General features: G+C 39.5%; 1 protein-coding gene across 8 annotated transcripts in view; it reads left to right on the forward strand.

The window, feature by feature from the left end:
* LOC114403029 (ubiquitin carboxyl-terminal hydrolase 13-like) overlaps positions 1-21,592 on the forward strand; it is a 72,685-nt gene that overhangs the window by 21,535 nt on the left and 29,558 nt on the right. For 7 of the 8 annotated variants that reach the window (XR_003664571.1, XM_028365737.1, XM_028365740.1 and 4 more), the window contains 11 exons: positions 474-583; positions 1,598-1,672; positions 3,484-3,562; positions 3,696-3,842; positions 4,283-4,363; positions 4,489-4,608; positions 16,110-16,232; positions 17,714-17,791; positions 17,928-18,016; positions 18,094-18,202; positions 18,295-18,363. Coding sequence is in view for 7 of the 8 variants with exons in the window: in XM_028365737.1 (XP_028221538.1) it covers positions 474-583; positions 1,598-1,672; positions 3,484-3,562; positions 3,696-3,842; positions 4,283-4,363; positions 4,489-4,608; positions 16,110-16,232; positions 17,714-17,791; positions 17,928-18,016; positions 18,094-18,202; positions 18,295-18,363 (1,080 nt within the window). In the remaining variant the exon portion in view is untranslated. The remainder of the gene's footprint in view (positions 1-473; positions 584-1,597; positions 1,673-3,483; positions 3,563-3,695; positions 3,843-4,282; positions 4,364-4,488; positions 4,609-16,109; positions 16,233-17,713; positions 17,792-17,927; positions 18,017-18,093; positions 18,203-18,294; positions 18,364-21,592) is intronic. The other variant, XM_028365743.1, reaches the window with a different exon arrangement.

Below are 21,592 nucleotides of genomic sequence, written 5' to 3' on the forward strand. Positions count from 1 at the left end.
TCCTATATTGTTGAAATAGGAGCATTTAATGTTTCCAAGTAGTTGAGTTAGTGTTTAGCTTAGTTCATTGTACCTTAGGAAGTTGTGACGTTTTAGTTGTTCTCTTGAAAATATTAGTAGTTATTTATTATCTTTGTAACCATTCATATTATAAATAAATTAATCTGCTGAGTGGAGAATACACCGAATCACATTCAGAAAATTTTCTTTCTTGTTTTCTCTCATATATCCTGTTGTATACCTTGTTTAGAACTTAAAAAGCGAGGTGATTTACTTGAAATTTGAAACATACGATATAGTTGTTTTCTGTCTTAGTATATGTGTATTTTTTCTGTCTTGCATTGATTATTTTTTTGCCATTAGACAGATACTTTTATGATAATTTTTTTCTTGGTTTATTATTCCGTTCGTAATATTTTCTTTTACTTTTTGACACCTCTTTTTGGCATGGCCATTAACTTGATTGGCATCAGATCAATGACCGCTATGAGTTCCCCTTGCAACTAGATCTTGATAGGGATAATGGCAAATATCTATCTCCTGAAGCAGACAGAAGTATTCGCAATTTTTATACACTTCACAGGTATCTTAAATAATGTATCTACTGTGTCACCAACCTTTTCTATGCAATACCTGATATGAAACTGCATGATGCAATACTGCATCAGGAAAATCTACAGTTATGCTTCTGCTTGAATTGGTGAAAATGGGAAGGTAGAACATTTGGAAAGAAAAGCTGCTTCATACTCCCACAAAAATTTAGTTTGAAAGTGGAGCACAACTCACTTTCACTCTACCCCACAAGGTTTTACCAAATCCTAAACAAGACAGTGTAACAATGACTCAATGAGTGAAAATCAAAACCTTTTTGTCCTATACTTTCCATTTTGCTTATTTCCCAACAATTTAAGCAAGTATAGCCTAAATCAAATAATTCATTAGTAGCCGAGTTCTGTTTTAGGCTTGAAAAGACTGCAGCTATTATGTGTTGAAATGAGAAATGGGAAATGGGAGAGGGAAAGAAAATGTGTTGAGATGATATATATATCTATCAACCTACCTACCGACTACTATATCAAAAGGATATAAAGTCATTTAACATTATACATTTTATTTCCTCATTTTTCTTCCCAACCAAACAAGAAGAAAAATAATCACTTCCTCTCTTTTTTCTGTTCTCCCACACAAAAGAAGAGGAAATAATTTTTTTCTTTATCTTCTTTTCTTATACTTTCTTTCTTTCGTTTCCTTCTTTCTTCTCATCTAAACAAAGCATAAGTCTGTACTTAGCAGTGTTAAAGAAAAAGGGTTGAGAGAATTAAATTTAAAGATGCATGCCATCTTGTGTTGGTGAAGTGGGGTGTTTTGTTTCCTGTATCTATCAACCTACCTACCAATTACATGGACTAAATTTATAATTGATCTATTTGCATAAGATTGAAAATTTGAAATTAAATTTACATGTTATATTATATGAGTATTGCACTATTTCATGAGGTGGGGTAGCCATGAACTGTGCAGCTGTTTGCTGTTCCTAAAAGTTTTGCCTCAAATTGTTAATATCCATGTGTACCTTGTGTGCTCTATTTGTTTGCAGTGTTTTGGTTCACAGTAGTGGGGTGCATGGCGGACACTACTATGCTTACATTAGACCAACACTATCAAATCAATGGTACACTCTTTTTAAATCTTTCAGTAATGTTCATATCACTATTAATTGTGCACTTGATTATTTGTCATGAAACAATTAATGTGATGAAATTGATTATTGAGGACAATATTGGCCACTATGAAACAGGAAAAAATCAGAGTAATATCTATTGATGTGCTACAGTGCTAGTGATGCTAGAACAGAAACATGACTAGTTAATCACTCTGACTCAATCAATTTCATTGCCATCAAATTTATTCTGTTGTAATTTTATCATATTTATTATATTTAATAGATAGAAGGTTTGGAGGTACAGAGGATAAGGCTTTGAAATTGATAAACAACTATTTCCAGAGATACAGTGGTTTTGTAAGATTATTTAGATGATTTGTTGGGTATCATTAATCAATATTTTATTTATCTGTGATATGGTAGTATCAGAGGGCATTGTTATTCAGTGTTGTCAAATGGCGGCCATGGCGGAAAGGCGTGGTGGATTTTTGAAAAAACGCCACCGAATAGCGGTGGCATGGCGGGTTGCGAATGGCGGCGCCATGGCGGTCATGACGGTTATGGCGGCATGGCGGAAAATAGCGGATTTTTAGGTTTTATTTTTGCGATAGGAGTTGGGCTGACCCGACCCAACCCTACCCGCTATTTTGTTCAAAAGCGCAGCCCTACCACAATGGACAGCACAGAACGCAGCCCCTCCCATGCGACCCAGCTGCGACCCCGCACCCAGCCGCAACCCTGCACGCAGAAAGCAGCCCAGCAGCGACGACCCTGTGTTCCCTCCGCACGACCACGGCGAACGGCGACGGCGACGGCAACGGTGCTACAGTCTGCGACGGACAGCAACGTGGTCCTGTTTTTGTTTTCCTTTTTTTGCTGTTGTTGTTTTTGTTCTGTTTTTTTTTTCTTTCTGTTTGACACCCCCTTTTTTCTGTTCAGCCCTTTTTTTATGATATTTTTCTGTTTGGCACCCCTTTTATTTTTTGTTCTGCTTTTTTTTTCTATTCAGCCCTTTTTTATGATATTTTTCTGTTTTACACCCCTTTTTCTGTTTTTATGCTTTTATCCTTTTGTTATTTTGAACTCTTGAATGAGTTTATTTGGTGTTGGTATTTGGTTATTATGAGAACTCATGAAACTTTTTTAGTTTATTTGAATGCAATCCATTATTTTTTTTTATTTTTTATCTATTGTTTTGTTAATATTTATATGTATATATAATTATATATATATATATATATATATATATATATATTTTTTTTTTTTTTTTTGTCCGCCATGACGTCTGCCATTTTCCGCTACGCCATCCGCCATATTTTTATGGCGGATTTTTGGCTTTCCGCCATGAACCGCCATCCGCCATTAACAACACTGTTGTTATTTGATTATCCCTTGTATTTTGTTCATTCTTTATTTCTGTTTTAATTAATCTCTGGCTAATATTGGAATGTCAGTCACAGTTGTGGATACTGCTCTATTTAAATATTCTCTTTTGTAATGACATTTTTTTCTCCTGAACCAAATTAAAGATCACACTGTTCCAACATCTGTGTTAATGGCTTGGCAATATATTGCTGTGTAAAACTGTCCTTGTACCTTGATTAGTTGGTAAAAGTTTCGTCAACTGTGTTTATGGTTTTGGGATGCCTGTGTGAAAGTGTCGGTATATCCTGACCACACACTTTGATGTATTTATGTTCTTATATTTTAATATCCCCATATTGTCGCTGATTTAAAATTTGAAAAGGAAAGCACAACTTGCTTGTTTTGGTGATCCAATATTCCAAAATGTCTAAGCTGTTAGGCAACATTTGCTTCAGGTTTAAATTTGACGATGAACGAGTATCAAAAGAAGATCCAAAGAGGGCTTTAGAAGAACAGTATGGTGGTGAAGAAGAGGTAATACTCAGTAAGCATTTGTTGGGCTTGTCTCTTATATTTTTTCTTGATAGTTGACTTGGTGGAACTTTAATTTTTTGACATCATCATGCCCTTTTTTGTTTGCTTCATTTTATTTTTATTTTGTTAACAGTTACCTCGTATAAATCCTGGCTTCAACCACTCTCCTTTTAAATTTACAAAACACTCGAATGCATATATGCTTGTCTATGTACGTGAGAGTGACAAGGATAAAATAATTTGTAATGTGGATGAGAAGGACATTGCTGAACACCTTAGAGTAAGATGTTTGATTCATTGATGTCATATTCTTTTTTGGCTTAATTGAACTTTTGTTCCCTTAATATTGACAATTCATAAATCCGCCACCTCATCTTTTTTCCTTTTTGTTAGTTTAATCCCTTACTATTTTAATTTAACATCCAATATTTAATAAAATTGTTGACGTGACAGTGCAGTAGAGTGCTGTGTTAGCATGTATGTGCTGATTTGATAGCATAATAGTGTCATGTAAGCATTTTTGTTAAATATTGGGTGTCATGTTAATGGATGAACCAAAATTGCACTATTAAAGTTGTGGGAGAATCAAATTTGCGAAAAAAGAGAATGGATTGTGAAATGACAATAGTAGAGGGACTCAAAGTGCAATTAAGCCTATTTTTTTAAAACATATTTTCAATGTAAAAATGCTTCCCTTTAAATTTCAACTGTACATTTTAGATGAGATTAAAGAAAGAACAAGATGAAAAGGAGCTGAAGAGGAAGGAGAAGGCTGAGGCTCACTTGTACACCACCATAAAGGTTACAACTCTATCTTTCTTTTACTTCTCTGTTATTTTTGGCCCCGTTAAATACTTTGTATGATATTGGTATGCATAATTGATAAGTTGAGATTCAATATTAAGTTATTGATTCATTGGTCCCAGGTTGCTTGTGATGAAGATCTACGTGAACAGATTGGAAATAATATACTCTTTGATCTTGTGGATTATGATAAAGTACGAAGTTTTCGTGTTCAAATACAAATGCCTTTTATGGTTTTCAAGGTAAGAGCTTTGGTTTTATCTTGTAGTTACCAATTGGCATACTATCTTTTTTTTTTTGCTCGGCAAAAATATATACTTTGTATTAGATGAGTACTAGAGGCACAAAATTTTACAATTAATGGTGCCAAACACATGGTTCCAATATCAGACTTGAAGTAGTCTAGATAGGAACTAGAGTTTGGAAATCAGGATTACATATTGTGTAATTACTGTAATGTGTAACCCTCCACTAACAAATAAAACCTAATCTGAGATTGCTCGACCAATGATTATAGCTGGTCCCAAAATCCTTCTCTAAGTTGCGAAGCCATGTCCAAAGTAGAAAGGCTGCATCGTCCATGATTTTGTTGGCGTTGAATGCGTAATTGGAAAAGAGTATCTTATTCCGCTGTTGCCATATGGACCATGTCAAAGCTAACCATCAACTCTTCCACCTATTGACCCTCACACCCTCTGCCAATCCATAGATAAATTGGAGGAAATGATGCTTTGGGATTTGCGGGAAAGGGCCCACAATTTTTACCCAAGACATCGATTCCCACCATAAAGGGGTGATTTTGCTGTAGTGAAAAAACAAGTGGCCTGCGTCCTCCTCCAATCTGTTACAAAACAGGCACCTCCTATCATTTACTTCCACTTGGCGTTTGTGGAGGTTTGCTCTTGTGGGTAGACGATCCCTAAGTAACCTCCAGGCGAATGCTAATACTTTACTTGGTGCCTTTACCTTCCACAATTCTTCAAAAGCTGAATCCTCTGTCCCTTCATACAGAACCTCCCTCATCATGCTGTAAGCGCTTCTTGCAGAATAATGACCACTAGAATCTGCCTCCCACACCCACGCATCGCTTCTTTGTGGATGAATTTGCTTACTGTCCACGTCATTTAGAAATGAGATTGCCATGCCTACCTCAGTATCGAACAACGGTCTCCTCCAAAAGAACTCCCATTCCAACTCATGACTGTTGGACATCCACTCCAAAAGAACTGTTGGTTTCAGGATAGCTCTTTCAAAAGAATTGTTCATGACTGCTGGACATCCACTTAGCTAGGAGGGTGGGGTGGATTCGTGCTTAAAGAGAAGATAAAACGTCTCAAAAGAAGATTAAAGGAATGGAACAAGGAGCATTTTGGGGACACCTTTAAGAAGTTCAAGCAGATTCAGGAGGACCTAAGTAGGTTGGAAGAGACTACAATTGATAGACATCTATCCCCCGAGGAGGTCTCGTCTAGAAAGCAGCTACAGGAAGCTTTGTGGGTAGCCGCCCAGTCACATGAGTCTCTTCTCAGGCAAAAAGCTAGATCCAGGTGGATTAAGGAAGGTGATTGTAACTCAAGATTTTTTCATTTGCTGATGAATGCGACTCGTAGGAATAATTTACTGAAAGGTGTCATGATTGATGGGTCTTGGGTTGATGAACCTCAAAAGGTGAAGGAGGAGGTCAGACTGTTTTTGCTTCAGAGATTCCAGGAATCTGATTTTCACTGACCAACATTAGATGGAATCAGCTTTCAGACACTCAATCAGTAACATAATGAAATGCTGTTGGGGAGATTTCAAGAGGAGGAAGTAAGAGTGGCTGTGTGGGATTGTGAGAGTGAGAAAAGTCCAGGTCCAGATGGTCTCAATTTTAAGTTTATCAAGAGCTTCTGGCACACCATCAAGCCTGACGTCCTTCATTTCCTGGATGAATTCTACGTCAATGGCCGATTCCCCAAGGGATGTAATGCATCTTTCATAGCTTTAATCCCTAAGAAGGTGGACCCACTAGTCCTGAATGATTATAGGCCTATTTCACTAATAGGTTGTGTCTATAAGATTGTGAGTAAGCTGCTGGCCAATAGATTGAAGAAGGTGATGTCTTTCCTTATAGACGAACGACAATCAGCATTTATAGGAGGTAGGCACCTATTACATAGTGTCATTATAGCAAATGAAGTGGTGGAGGAAGCTAAGATAAGTCATAAACCTTGCCTGGTGTTCAAAGTTGACTATGAGAAGGCCTATGACTCGGTTTCATGGGAATTTCTGAAATATATGATGAGAAGGATGGGGTTTTACCCCAAATGGATTCAGTGGATTGATGGGTGCCTATCATCTGCGTCTGTTTCAATTTTGGTGAATGGGAGTCCATCGGCTGAATTTATCCCTCAGAGAGGCCTTAGACAAGGTGACCCACTTGTGCCACTCCTCTTTAATATTGTTGCGGAGGGACTAAATGGTTTGATGAGACAAGCTGTGGAGAAAAATATTTTTACAGGATATCTAGTGGGGAGCCAAAAAGTGAACATCAGCCTGTTACAATATGCGGATGATACAATATTTTTTGGGGAGGCGGCAATGGAAAACACTAGGGCAATCAAATCAATCTTGAGGACCTTTGAACTTGCATCAGGTCTTAAAATAAACTTTGCAAAAAGTAGTTTTGGTTCAATTGGCATGCCGGAATCGTGGAAGCGAAGTGCAGCTGATTTCTTGAATTGCAGTTTGCTGTCTATCCCTTTTGTTTACTTGGGGATCCCCATTGGGGACAACCCGAGAAGATGTCAGTTGTGGGATCCTATCCTTAAAAAGTGAGAGAAAACTAGCAAAGTGGAAGCAGAGGCACATATCATTCGGGGGGAGAGTTACACTTATACAGTCAGTTCTAACTTCTATTCCCATATTCTTTCTTTCTTTTTTCAGGGTTCCTAGAAGGGTGGTAGAAAGAATGGAGGGTATTCAGCGCCGATTCCTATGGGGAGGTGGACCCGAACAAAACAAAATTGCTTGGGTCAAATGGGAGACTGTATGTCTTCCAAAAGAGAAAGGGGGGCTGGGAATCAAGGACATCAACAGCTTCAACCTAGCATTGCTTGGCAAATGGAAGTGGAGTTTGTTTCAAAATCATAGTGATCTATGGGCTAGAGTGCTGGAGTCGAAGTATGGTGGATGGAGGAGTTTAGATGGAGCATTACGGGATTCTAATGATTCTATATGGTGGAGGGATCTGAAATTGGCTCTCCATCACCTGCAACAAGAGATGGTTCTTCACAGCGGAGTGGTGTGGAAGGTGGGGTGTGGTGATCGAATTAAGTTCTGGGAGGATAGGTGGATCGATGGTGAGTCAACACTACTAGCCAAGTACCCGAGGCTATATCTCAACTCATGCCAACAGAATCAACTCATGCAGCAAATGGGAGATCATAAAGACACAGGATGGGAATGAGATCTCAAATGGAGGAGACACTTGTTCGATAGCGAGGTATCTATGGCTGACACTTTCCTACATGAGGTGGGACACATTCGCATCCATCCTCATAGTAGGGATGATTGGGTCTGGAAACTAGACTCAAGTGGTCAATACTCAGCAAAAAGCGCCTATCATGCATTGAGGGGACACATAACAGAAGGGGAAGAGGTTGCAGATTTTGAAGAATTATGGAAGTTGAGGATCCCGTCTAAAGCTGGAGTGTTTGTTTGGAGATTACTTCGGGATAGATTGCCAACTAAGGTAAATCTGCGGAAGAGGCATGTCGAAATTAATGACTTACAATGTCCATTCTGCAGGAGAATGGAAGAGGATGCAACACATTTATTCTTCCACTGCAGCAAGATTACACCCCTTTGGTGGGAAGCTTTGTCTTGGGTCTGAATCCTCAGTGTATTCCAGCAGCTCCCAAGGCAACACTTCTCCCAACATATGGCTGATAAGGTGGAAGGAATTCGGGGTAATAGATGGAGGGCTTGGTGGGTGGCTTTTACTTGGACTGTGTGGCAGCTGAGGAACAAGATCTTATTTTCAAATGGCACTTACAACGGCAACAAACTGATGGAGGATGCTATATTCTTACTTTGGTCATGACTCAGAAATTCTGAGAAAGATTTTGTAGTCCCCTACAACCATTGGTCTTCTAACCTTAGGGATGCTTTTGTTCTTAGTTGAGGGTAGAGGTCATACTTAGTGGTAGCTATACTATCTGATTTCCAGTTTGGTTCCCATCGAGTCTGCTGTGTAGTTTGATCTCTGGAACCATTTCACTGGATTTATTGTAATCATGGTACCTCTGGTACTTGGATTAATTTCTTATATATAAATATATCTTATCTTTGCTGACCAAAAAAAAAATTCCCACCCTAAATCCTTGCAAACCCCCATCTGCTGAATGGTGTAATTTTGCTAATTAGAAATGAGATACAACCTGAGATATTTTGTTGCTAATGCTCCTCCTCCAGCAATCCATTCATCCTCCCAAAACTTAATACTGCCACCACATCCCACCCTCCACACTGTGCTCCTCGCTATTGCCTCCCCATGATCCGGATGATGAAGGACCAATTTTAAATCTCTCCACCAAGTGGATTCTTTGTTGTCTCTAGGTGCCTCGTGCAGACTCCTCCATCCTCCATACTTGGACTCCAATACTTTAGCCCATAGTGTGCCTTGCTGCTGAAATAAATTCCACTTCCATTTTGCAAGCAATGCAATATTGAAAGTGTTTATATCCTTGATTCCCAGACGGCACACTGTGTCCCATTTTACCCAAGCTATCTTGTTATGATCCTTAGATCCTCCCCATAGGAATTGTCTCTGTAAGCGAACCAGCTTGTCCATCACCATTTTGGGAACCTTGAAAAATGAAAAGAAATATATAGGAATGGATGTTAAGATAAATTTTATGAGAGTCACTCTCCCCCCAAAAGAGATGTGTCTTTGCTTTTATCTCGCTAATTTTCTCTCACACTTGTTAAGTAGAGGATTCCACATGTGACTCCTTCTTGGATTTGCACCAATAGGAATGCCAAGGTAGGTAAAAGGAAAGGACAACAAGCTATAGTTGAGATAATTTGCTGCTTCAAGTTTCCACTGCTCAGACATGCCAAATGCACCAAAACTGTTTTTTGCGAAATTAATTTTGAGTCCCGAGACAAGTTCAAAAGCCCTCAATATTGCTTTGATTGCTTTTATGTTCATCATGGTAGCCTCCCCAAAGAATATTGTATAATCTGCGTATTGAAGGATACTGATGTCCACATTATTTGAACCCATTTTGAATCCCCTGTACAAGTTTCTCCCCACAGCTGCTTTTAATAGCCCATTTAAAGCTTCAGCCACAATGTTGAATAATAGGGGTGCTAATAGGTCCTCTTACCTTAGGCCTTTTTGCGGGATGAACTCATGCGAGGGACTACCATCCACCAATACTGAGGTAGAGGCGGATTTTAAGCATCCCTCAATCCACCTAATCCATTTGGACCCGAAACCCATTCTTCTCAGCATATATAACAGGAAATCCCATGACACTGAGTCGTAAGCCTTCTCGTAGTCAACTTTGAATACGATGCATGGGTTCTGGCCTTTCCTCGCTTCATCAACCACCTCATTTGCTATGACCGTGCTGTGTAGTAAATGCCTTCATTGAAGGTAGATTACCTTTCGTCAATGATTAAAGGCATGACCTTCTTCAGGCGGTTGGCCAGTAGCTTTGCCACTATCTTGTAAATCCATCCTATGAGTGAAATAGGTCTGTAATCGTTCAGAATTTGTGGCTTTGACACCTTAGGAATGAGGGCTATAAATGATGTGTTGCAACCCCTTGGGAAACATCCTTTGGCATAAAATTCATCCAGGAATCTGAGGACCTCAAGTCTGATTAGATACCAGAATCTTTTGATGAATTTGAAATTAAGACCATCTGGACCTGGACTTTTCTCGCCCCCACACTCCCACACCGCCCTCTTTACCTCCTCTTCCTTGAAATGTTCCAACAACATATCATTTTGATGACTTTCTATGGTCTGAAAGAGTATACCATCCAGTCATGGTTTGACTTGTTCTGGTTCTTGAAATCACCGCATGAAGAATGATCTTACTTCCTCTTTGACCCTTGCCGACTCTTCAATCCAAGATTCATCAACCAACACTTCTTTTAAGCAATTGTTTCTACATCTGGCATTCATTATCAGATGGAAATATCTTGTGTTACAGTCTCCTTCTCTGATCCATTTGGACCTTGCCTTTTGCCTAAGTAAAGACTCATGTGATTGAGCTGCTCTCCACAGTTCTTCTTGAAGATGGTTCCTGGTCTCCATTTCAAGAGGGGTTAGATGTCTGTTTACTGAATCAATCTCCAACTTGTTCAACTCTTCCTCGAGTTTCTTGAATTTCTTGAAGGTGTCCCCGAACTGTTCCTTATTCCATACCTTCAGCCTTTGCTTCAATCTTTTATTTTTTTCTTTCAACACATACCCTCCCATCCACTTTGCTGAGTACCGTTCCATGACTCTTCTACCACTTTCCTGATTGATATGTTCGAGAGCCAACAATCTAGAATCCTAAAAGGTTTAGGACCCCAATCAACACATTTGGATGTGAGCATAATTGGACAGTGATCAGAGAAGTTTCTATTCAAGGTGTGCTAGGTACTTGCAGGCCATTTGGCTAGCCATTCAGGAGACACCAGGAATCTGTCCAACTTACTCCTAGCGGTACCATTCGGCCTGAACCAAGTAAACTGACTACCCACTCATGGCACTTCCTCAACCTCCAAGTCTCCAATCCATTCATTAAACTCATTTATGTGGCTTTCTCCCCACCCCCTAATACAGATGCCCACTCTTTCTGACTCCAATCTGATGTTATTAAAGTCACCCTGGATACACCAAAGCCCCCCTTGATTCTGAATTTTCAGCTGTTTAACATTTTTCCATAGGACTCTTTTGTTCTGGATATCACACAGTGAGTATAATGTGATGATATGAATTGGTTGTGTCTCCTGCTGCCATTTCCCTACCAACATTATGAATCCTTGTCCTATGACCTTCCTTTCTAACTTGAAGCTGTTTTTGCTCCACAGACATAGAATTCTGCCTGCTGAATTCGATGCTTCTTGTGCTTCCCAACTGACTTCAAAATCCCCCCACAATGCTTGGCCCATGGATTTGTCTATAACCTCCTTTTCTGTCTCTTGTATACATATCATGTCTATGCTTTGTTTGTTGACCAATCTTCTAATTGCTGGCCACTTGATCCCCCTCCCCAACCCTCTAACATTGTATGTGATTATATTCATTGTGAACCCCTCTTACATTCCAATCTGTGCGCTTCTTCTTGATCTCTAGTCTCCATGTCCAATATTTTTCCTGCGAAATCCCCTTGCGAAGACCCACTAGTGACCCCCAATGATTTTACCAGCTCCCACATGTCTGCTGCCTCCTGCTTCTTAGAGTGAATAAAATCTGCCTCTTCATATTGGAATTGTGTTGGTCTATCTTCGATTTTTACTGTGTTTGCAAGTTGTTCCGAACCATATTTGTCTTCAGCACCATCCGTTGGCTGGGATAAAGTTGGGGTGATTGGCTCTGGATCCAATTCAGCAATTAAATCTGGTCCATGTACAAGGCCCGGAGTAAATTTCCTTTTGGAGCTCCTTTTTCGCGAGTATACTTGCCACTTACTTGTTGATGGGCTTAAAATCTGTTGTGGGTGTGTGATATGGGAGGTGCGGATAGAGAGGCCCAAAACATCAGCTGAGTCCCCCTCATGATCACGTGACCCATTTAAATTTGAAAAATGAGTCCCCACAGTCTCATGCTGCGCTTCCCCTTCAGGCTTTCCTCTTTCAGACTCCAAATCCTCCTTTGAATCAGGGATTGGAATCCCGATTGTGCCTGCAACGCCAATTCCGTGAAAGTTCCCTTGTCGCTCACATGCGGGGTAGGTGGTGCCAATGTCCAATGGGCATGTACCGATGTTCGATGACTGTCCATTATCCGTTGGACTTTTTGCACGGTGGATAATGGCTTTACCCTTTGGGCTAGCATTATCCCTTTGCCCGCTGGATAAAGTGGCTTCAACGGGATTCTGGGTTCCGGATGGGGGAGCTTGTGCTCCGGCCGTCGTTGCGGTCACGGTGGGTGCGCTGACCGTCTTGTCGTCGTCGAACTCCTGCGCTTGCATGTGAGACTTCGATCCCGCCGGCGAGACGGTGCTATTTGGGCTTTGCACCATGGCGTTTGGCAAAGTTGTCGTGAACTCCGCCTCCTCATCGGTCATCCACGCGCTACTGTTGACCCCCTTTGGCGTTCTGGCGTCACTGTCTTCAGATTCTAATTCTTCAGATGAATCATATGCGCTCCCCTTCCGGCCATAGCAGGTGTCCGAGTTGCTGCCATTTTCTTCTACAACGTGCACAATATACACCTCCCCGTGTATGTGCACGTTGATTGTGTGTTGTATGTACAGCTGCCACGGGGTTTTAATGAGAACCCGTACCTTATCCATCCTTCTAACCAACTCAATGGCGTCATCCACATCCACCATGTCTTCGATCGCGGCCACTACCTTTCTAATCTGGTGCGTGTCCCATGCCGTGAGTGGTAAACCCCAGCAGTAAACCCATGTCAGTCTGTATCCTATGCGCAACTTAGGATTCCATTTCTCCAAGGAATGAAATGGAGTAGCCCCTCCCTCTTTTTCCTCCTCCATCATCTGCTTTGCACCTTTGTCGGAGAGGCCATGTAGCAAGACCATGTCAGCACCCATATACTTCAGCGATATGTCGGCGCTGATATCCCAATTGATGTAAGCTCCATTGGAGCTTGTAGGCCTAGGATCTTCATCAATGAATTCCTTTGCTTTTTGGAAGATGAATGGCAGCGGAATGGAGAAGAAAGAGGGAGAGAAGATGCCACTTCAAGGAGAAGATGAGTCTAGAAGAAGCTCACCACCACAGGAGGCCATGGATAAGAGCTTGGAGGAAGGAGATGAATGAAGGGAGAGGAAGAGAAGAGCACGGAATTTTGTGCTCTAAAAGAGCTCTGAAATCTGAAGTTTAATTTTCAAATGATCAAAGTTCAAAAAAGTGCACACACATGACCTCTATTTATAGCCTAAGTGTCACACAAAATTGAAGAGAAATTTGAATTTCTATTCAAATTTCACTTGAATTTGAAATTGAATTTGTGGAGCCAAATTTTGGAGCCAAAATTTCACTAATTATGATTAGTGAATTTTAGCTATGGTTCAACCCACTAATCCAAGATCAAGTCCAAGATTCTTCACTAAGTGTACTTAGGTGTCATGAAGCATGTAAAACATGAAGGACATGCACAAAGTGTGACTATATGATGTGGCAATGGGGTGTAGAAGGCAAATGCTCACCTCCCCCTCTAAAATTTAATTGGATTGGACTTCTCCCAATTCAATTAAATTTATTTCTCAACACTCACATCAAATATTCACTTAATGCATATGAAATTACAAAACTACCTCTAATACAAAAACTAGTCTAGGTGCCCTAAAATACAAAGGTTGAAAAATCCTACATTTCTAGGATATCTTACCTACATTATGGAGTCCTAAATACAAAACCCAAAAATAATGAAATCCTAATCTAATATGTACAAAGATAAGTAGGCTCATACTTAGCCCATGGGCCCAAAATCTACCCTAAGGCTCATGAGAACCTTAGGGTCTTCTCTTGCATCTCTAGCCCAATCTTCTTGGAGTCTTCTATCCAATGCCCTTGGGGGGTAGGATTGCATCACCAATATAAGTCATCTTCGACCCTGGCTAACATGGCGAGATTTTTCAGTCTTCCCACCCACGCCTCATTTGCCCTCTTCATCAGCAGTTCCGGGATATCTAGGTACACTGATGACCATGATCTTCCACTATTGCCGCTGGCAGTGCCTACGACTCATTGGTTAGTTCTCGCTACTACCTCCGCATACGACCCATGGTGCGTAATCGAGGTAGGCTGTGCATAACGAGACTGCTTCTTCCTTATGCACGTCATGCCTCACTTTGTTCGCTTCTGAGATTGGCTTAGCGACTTTGTTCCTTCCGAATTTTGGGGTATTAACATGCATCTTGAGCCCGCCAAAAATGATATTGTCTAGTTTCCACTCCAGCTTCTGTGCGTTCTCCACACCTTCAAATTTGACAAACCCGAACCTCCTACCATGCTTGTTCCTATTCTTAGAAATGAAGATTTCCCTTACGGCACCGAACGCTTTGAAATGATGCCATAATTCTTTCTCCGTCGCGTCATCAGGGAATCGGGTAAAGTAAAATGATGTTATGTTTTTTCTGCTCCTCCAATTAGCTCTACTGTAGCTCTGTCCTTGCCCATGCCTATTCTCGGCTTGTCTACGATGAGGATCCTCTCTCACCTTCTCACTGTCGCGCTCTTTGGTTTGATTCCTATGCTTAACTCTCACCCACCCATTCTCACCTTCTCTCTCGCTCTCTCGGTCTCTCCCACTCTCCTTCTCTCTCTCACTCATCTCTCTTGAATACAAAATCTGATTTCCTATCTGCATGACATTGACTGTATTGGCATACTATCTTTAATTTGTTTGACTATATGCGTTTCAATTCTTTTCATTTGGCACGCTTGTTTTGCATTAAGGTAATGGTATAATAAAACTGGACCAGAATATGAGAAAATTGAATAGTCATTATTGCAAGCTATCAATCCTTGTACTATTGTTAGCATAGAACAATGAGACTTGAAAACAAATTTTTATTTCTGAATGATCTCTGAAACGGGAGGGTTTCCTCAGCAAGAAACAGACCCAACACTACTGAGACTGAAAAATAAAGATGGGAAATGGAGCACTACTCCTTAAGATATTGGGAAATTAGAAAATAAGAAAATATGACCATGGACTGAGAGACTATCCCTCTGCTCGACCTTCAACTGAAACCTTTTTCTAAAATTGAAAACAGCTACAATCTTCACCCACTAGATACTGCATTTATTGCTGATAATCTGATTTCCTAGCAAAACAAGTTGTTGCAAGTGCTTATATAGAACATTGAGTTATGGCCCCTAGCCACTTGTAAACTAATTTGGTTCAAATAGTTGCTCATGCTCAAAGAACTAAGGTTTAGGGAAGTTGCATAGATGACACTCATTTGTTAAAAATTTGGAAGCCCTCCGTATTCTCTCAAACCCAATATCTTAATAGAGACATTAGCACTAAATTCGTCAATTCAAATGATCAACTGGTGGATGTCCTCACAGTAGGTTCTCAAATTTGTTATATATATAAAAAGCTCGAGGAATGTGATCTATATGCTCCAACTTGACAGGGATTGTTAGAAATTACATAAATATTGTAATTAAAGATTTTATGAGTTGTATGCAATTATGTAACTTAGGGTAATGTTATTTATTGCATTTATGACTCATTAAAAATAAGAGCTTCCACTGGGTAAATTCCACATGGATTTCATCACGTCTCTTGTTTTTTCTAACATTTTTGTTTCCCTTTCTGCCTCAGCTAACCATGTGACTGTGACCCATTTGACAAAAGTTTAGGAGTGACATATATAATAATTGAATGTGTTCTATACTGTTGGCTCCACACTTGATTCTTAAATATATCTCTTCTATGTTCATTGTGTACTTTCTCATCTAAGTGATATTGTTGATTGACCTATTTTAGCTTCTGATATGCTATAAACGTATTTTAAATTTACCTCTCATTTTTCTGACAAAAAAACTTTTATCAGGAAGAAATTGCCAAAGAGTTCGGTATACCCATCCAGTATCAACGTTTTTGGTTGTGGGCAAAGCGCCAAAACAACACATATAGGCCAAATAGAGCACTGACACCTCAGGAAGAAGCACAATCAGTAAGTACATGAAAGAACTTCCAATGCACTGTCTTTCATAAATAGCAGGGTTGACATGTCTTAATAAGCTTGATATTAAGTATAATAACTTCATTAACCTTAATTTTTTTGTGATTTTGAAGACCAATGGGTCTGTGTTCTTCGATGTTGTGGTTGCATATTTTAATGAACCTATGTCCCCAACATGCCTTGTGTTCGCAAACATGAAACAAAAATATTTTTTCTGATATCTTATAATATAGAATAGGATAGTTTCATTATCAATAAATAGTGTGCTAAAGTTGTGGAGTGACCTTCCACTGCTGCTGGACTTCTGTTGTGTCATGTTTTTCAGCTGTGGCAGTAGCAACTGTTATCTTGACAAATTTTGAATATCACAGCTGTTACCTTAATCAGAAAAATCCCATCTTTACCCACCTGTTTGTTTTTCTTTTTGATGATTTTTTGATTTTCCTTGTTTTTGCATCAGAAACTTTTAGGGTTTTTGTTATGATGCAAAACATGCGATGTGACCTCTATTTCGTTTTTGGCTATTGACCCAGCTTCCCGCATCATTGTTGGGCCAACCCTGGCATTTTCCAACACACCTACTGCTCTCTGCCTCTCTGGCATTCAGATCTCTGTTTTCCATTTGGTCTCTGTTCATGCATCAAAGCACACTTAATTTAGTCTCTGTCCATGCATCACAACCCATGTCGTTTGGTTTCTGACTGTTTGTATCCATTGCTTGCAAGTCTCTGTTTTATTTATTTTTTATTGTGTCCTTCATGCTTTACTGTTCATAATTTATGCACTTTTTAAAAACTTTTCCCAGTTTCTGCTTTGGTCTTTGTTAAGTGTTAACATATGTAATGTGGTCTACTCATCCAAAAAAACAAAATCTAATGTTTTTTTACCTGTTAATTCCATTTTTCGATTTCATTCCTGTGTTCTTATTCTATTAATTATGATAATGTCATTTGTTTTGAGCATTTATATATGCATAGTATAAATTGATTATCTCGTATCTACAATCTTCAGGATAATGGCCATTGTGCTATCCACTATCCCAAAATAGCTTTTTTGTAATCAGCCACTCCAGAGTGCTCTGTGAAAAACTATTCAGTGTTATTATGTTTTGACCTATTCTGTAGTTTATTATTATTTTTTAAATAAATATGATGGAGCTTTGGACTATGATTCTTGGGATGTAGTATTATGAATGTAAACTACTTATCATATAAGCCAGATGCTTTTCTATCTTTTTGAAGTTCCAACCAGTTGTATTCTTTCTTTCCAAATTTCATTTGAATATGACATAATAATTGTGGTCAATAACAGTAGATGATAAAAATGACGTCTACTACTAATAAAGAAATGAACGAAAGATAGTGAGATTGGAAGTTTCATTTTTTAAAGTGCTTTCTCCTATATCCTGTATATTTTGTGATTATTTTTCTAATAATGATTTGTGTGATATGTTTGTGCTGTGGCAATTGTAGGTTGGACTGCTAAGAGAAGTTTCCACTAAAGCAAATAATGCAGAGCTGAAGTTATTTTTGGAACTAGAAATGGGGCAGGTAATAATTTACTCAGTAATTTGGTCTTCCTGGATAGTATGGTTGTGACCATTAAAACATATATATTCTTCCCTACCCTTCTAAGTGAGCTACAACTGACATGGATTTGTTACTTATAACTTGCTCAATGAATCAGGATTTGCGCCCTATTCCTCCTCCTGAGAAGTCAAAAGAGAATCTCTTGCTTTTCTTTAAACTTTATGAACCTTCAAATGAGAAGCTTCGGTACTTGCTCTGCCTATTACTTATCAGAGGTGAATCTGCATTTTACTAACAAAATGTATTTTCCTCTGTTTCATCAGGTATGTTGGGCGGCTTTTTGTGAAGAGTAGTGGGAAGCCAGAAGATATATTGGTAAAACTAAATGAAATGGCTGGATATGCTCCTGATCAAGATATAGACATGTTCGAGGTTAGTCAATCTGCATCTCATGTACAATTATGTTCCATTGTTGCAGTATCAATAAAGTGCAATAATGCTTTCATTCTGTTATGCATGCTCAGGAGATAAAATTTGTGCCTAATGTCATGTGTGAACGGGTTGACAAGAAATCCACATTCTTTGGGAGTCAGGTATACATTATGAGTGACTATCATTTTTTTTGCACAGCAAAAATCTATATATAATTTTATAAATAATGTAGTACTAGATGTACTGCATACAGGAAAAAGAGTACAAGGCAAAATTGCCTAACCCATCTGAAAAAACAAGATAACGTTATCTGAAACAAAAAATCAATCCCTAAGACAGCTCGTCCCTCAAACTAGTGGACCATTGATTAAAATGAATATGAAAATCTTTGTCCATACATTTTAACCAGGCCCATGAATGGAATAAAGCTTCATCCATGACTTTTTCGGAGTTGAAATTCTGGTTATTAAAAACCATTGAATTTCTATGTTTCCAAATAGTCATGGATAGAGCTATCCAAATCACTGCCCATCTATTGTCTATACATCTTTTGCTACTCCATCTTGAGAATTGGGTGAAGTGATCTTTAGGATCAATGGTGAAGGGACCCACTCTGTCAGCCCATCTCAAAATCTCCCACCAAAGGCATCTAGTTCTTGTGCAATCAAACATGACATGACCAATAGTTTCCTCCTCTCCATCACATAAAGGACAGGAATATGATGGAAGGCACACCTGCCTCCTTCTTAAATTAGCCTTAGTAGGCAATCTATCTTTAAAGATTCTCCAAGAGAAAGCGGCTGCTCTTGGAGGAATTTTCAAATTCCACATAAACCTGGAAGCATTATCTTCATAATCTGATCCGCCGTCTTCCATGAGGAAATTGTATGCTGACTTTGTGGAATAGGATCCACTAGGTTCAGCCCTCCAAGTGAGATAATCCATTCTAGAGGAGTGAATCTGAGCCCCATCAATCTCATCCATGAAAGCTGCCACCGTATCAATTTCATGATCGAAGAAATTTCTCCTCCATTGAAACTTCCAATCCCACCCATTGTCAATATTCTGACCCATTAAATTGATAGTGAGATCCTGTTGCTGACTCACCTGATATAAAACAGGGTATTTGTCTTTAAGGGTTATATCATCTTCCCTCCATTTGTCTTTCCAAAACTGGATTCTGGTCCCATTACCCACCTTCCACCTCAAGTTAGTGGCCAAACTATTCTGATGTTGCTGCTGGAAGATCGATTTTAAATCCTTCCACCAAGGAGAATTGTCAACACTACCTCTACCATGTAATAAGGCCTGCCATCCCCCATATATAGACACTAAAGTTCTTGCCCAAAGCTGATGGGGATTATTTGCCAGCTGCCATCCCCATTTGCCTAGTAAGGCTTCATTGAACTTGTTCAAATCTTTAATACCCAATCCGCCTCTGGCTTTTGATAAACAGACTGTATCCCATTTAACCCAAGGGATCTTAGAAGTGTCATTGTCGCCGCCCCAAAGGAAGTTTCTTTGGATAGCTACTATTTTTTGAGCAACTTTTTTGGGAATTCTGTAGAAAGACAACAAATAAATAGGCATTGCTGTCAAAACAGAGTTGATAATGGTAATTCTGCCCCCCATAGAAAGGCATCTGTGCTTCCAAGATGCCAGCTTGGTCTGAAATTTGTTGATGATAGGCTGCCAAACACTCCCACTTTTTGGACTAGACCCCACTGGAATTCCTAGATACAAGAAAGGAATATCCATCTGCCTGCAGTTGAGAAAAAGAGCCGCATCTCTACACCACTCCTCAGATTTTCCAAAGCATCCAAACTGACTTTTTGAATAATTAATCTTGAGTCCAGAAGCCAACTCAAAACATGATAGGATAGACTTTAGAACTCTGACATTGGCTGAAAGAGCATTACCAAAGAATAGAGTGTCATCTGCATATTGCAGAATATTTATATCTTCCTTCAGACTTCCAACTTGATAACTGCTGTACAGATTTTTGGATATAGCTGTCCTCATTAAACCTGTAAGCCCTTCTGCCACCAAATTAAAAAGGAGGGGGGCAAGGGGGTCACCCTGCCTTAAACCTCTCTTGGGTGCAAACTCCGAGGTGGGACTTCCATTAATTAAAATGGAAACTGATGCAGTAGCAAGGCAACCATGGATCCACTTTCTCCACCTTTCACAAAAACCCATCCTTAACATCATGTAATTAAGAAAGCCCCAAGAGACCGAGTCGTAAGCTTTTTCAAAATCAACCTTGAAGAACATGCAAGGTTTATTTTTTGATTTAGCTTCAGCTATAACCTCATTAGCTATCAACACTCCATGCAAAATATGCCTTCCTTTCATAAAGGCTGTTTGCCTTTCATCAATCAGCTGAGGTAGAATAAGGGCTAATCTATTAGCCAAGACCTTGGATACAACTTTGTAGACACAGCCTATAAGAGAAATTGGCCTATAATCGTTAAAAGCTTGGGGATCCTTGATCTTGGGAATAAGAGCTATGAATGAGGCATTGCTTCCTTTTGGGAAAGAAGCATTATAATAAAACTCATCCATGAAACGCATAAAGTCAGGCTTCAAAGTCTTCCAAAACTTCTTGATAAAATTGAAATTAAGCCCGTCCGGGCCCGGACTTTTATCACCATCACAGTCCCACACAGCTGAGGTTATTTCAGCATCAGAAAATCTAGACACAAGGGCTTCATTCTCACTTTGACCAATGGAAGGTAGCTGCACACCATCCATGGTTGGTCTATTAAAATTCTGCTCAGAAAATCTTTCTTTAAAATGATTGAAAGCCTCAGATTTAACCCTACTAGGGTCCTGAACCCATTCCCCATCAATGATCAATCCTTGAATAGCATTATGTCTTCTTCTATGATTTATCAGCTTGTGGAAGTAAGCTGAATTTCTGTCCCCTTCCTTTAACCATTTCACTCTAGCCTTTTGCCTCAGCATAGATTCATAGGCATTAGCAGCTTGCCATAATTGCTCCTGAAGAGACTTCTTGAGCTCCCTTTCAGATTGATTCATAATTCTGTCAGATATACCAGCCTCCAAAGTATTCAACTCCTTCTTTAAAACCTGAATTTTCTTAGCATTAATAACTCCATTGGATGAACTCCACTGTCTAATGCAGGCTTTAATGAACTTCAATTTTTGTTTGAGGGCGTATCCTCCCCATCCATTAGGGTGATAATTGCTCCATTTAAGGGTCACCATTTCCTGAAATCCCTTGTCTTGCAGCCACCAATCCATGACCTTGAAAGGCTTAGGACCCCAATCAACACTTTTGGATCTTAGAAGGATAGGGCAATGATCTGAAAAATCTCTGTCTAGTACAAACTGTGTTGTATCAGGCCAAAGAGTCAACCAATTATC

This window comes from Glycine soja, chromosome 20 (genome assembly GCF_004193775.1).
Source record: "Glycine soja cultivar W05 chromosome 20, ASM419377v2, whole genome shotgun sequence".
NCBI classification, from domain to species: Eukaryota; Viridiplantae; Streptophyta; class Magnoliopsida; order Fabales; family Fabaceae; genus Glycine; species Glycine soja.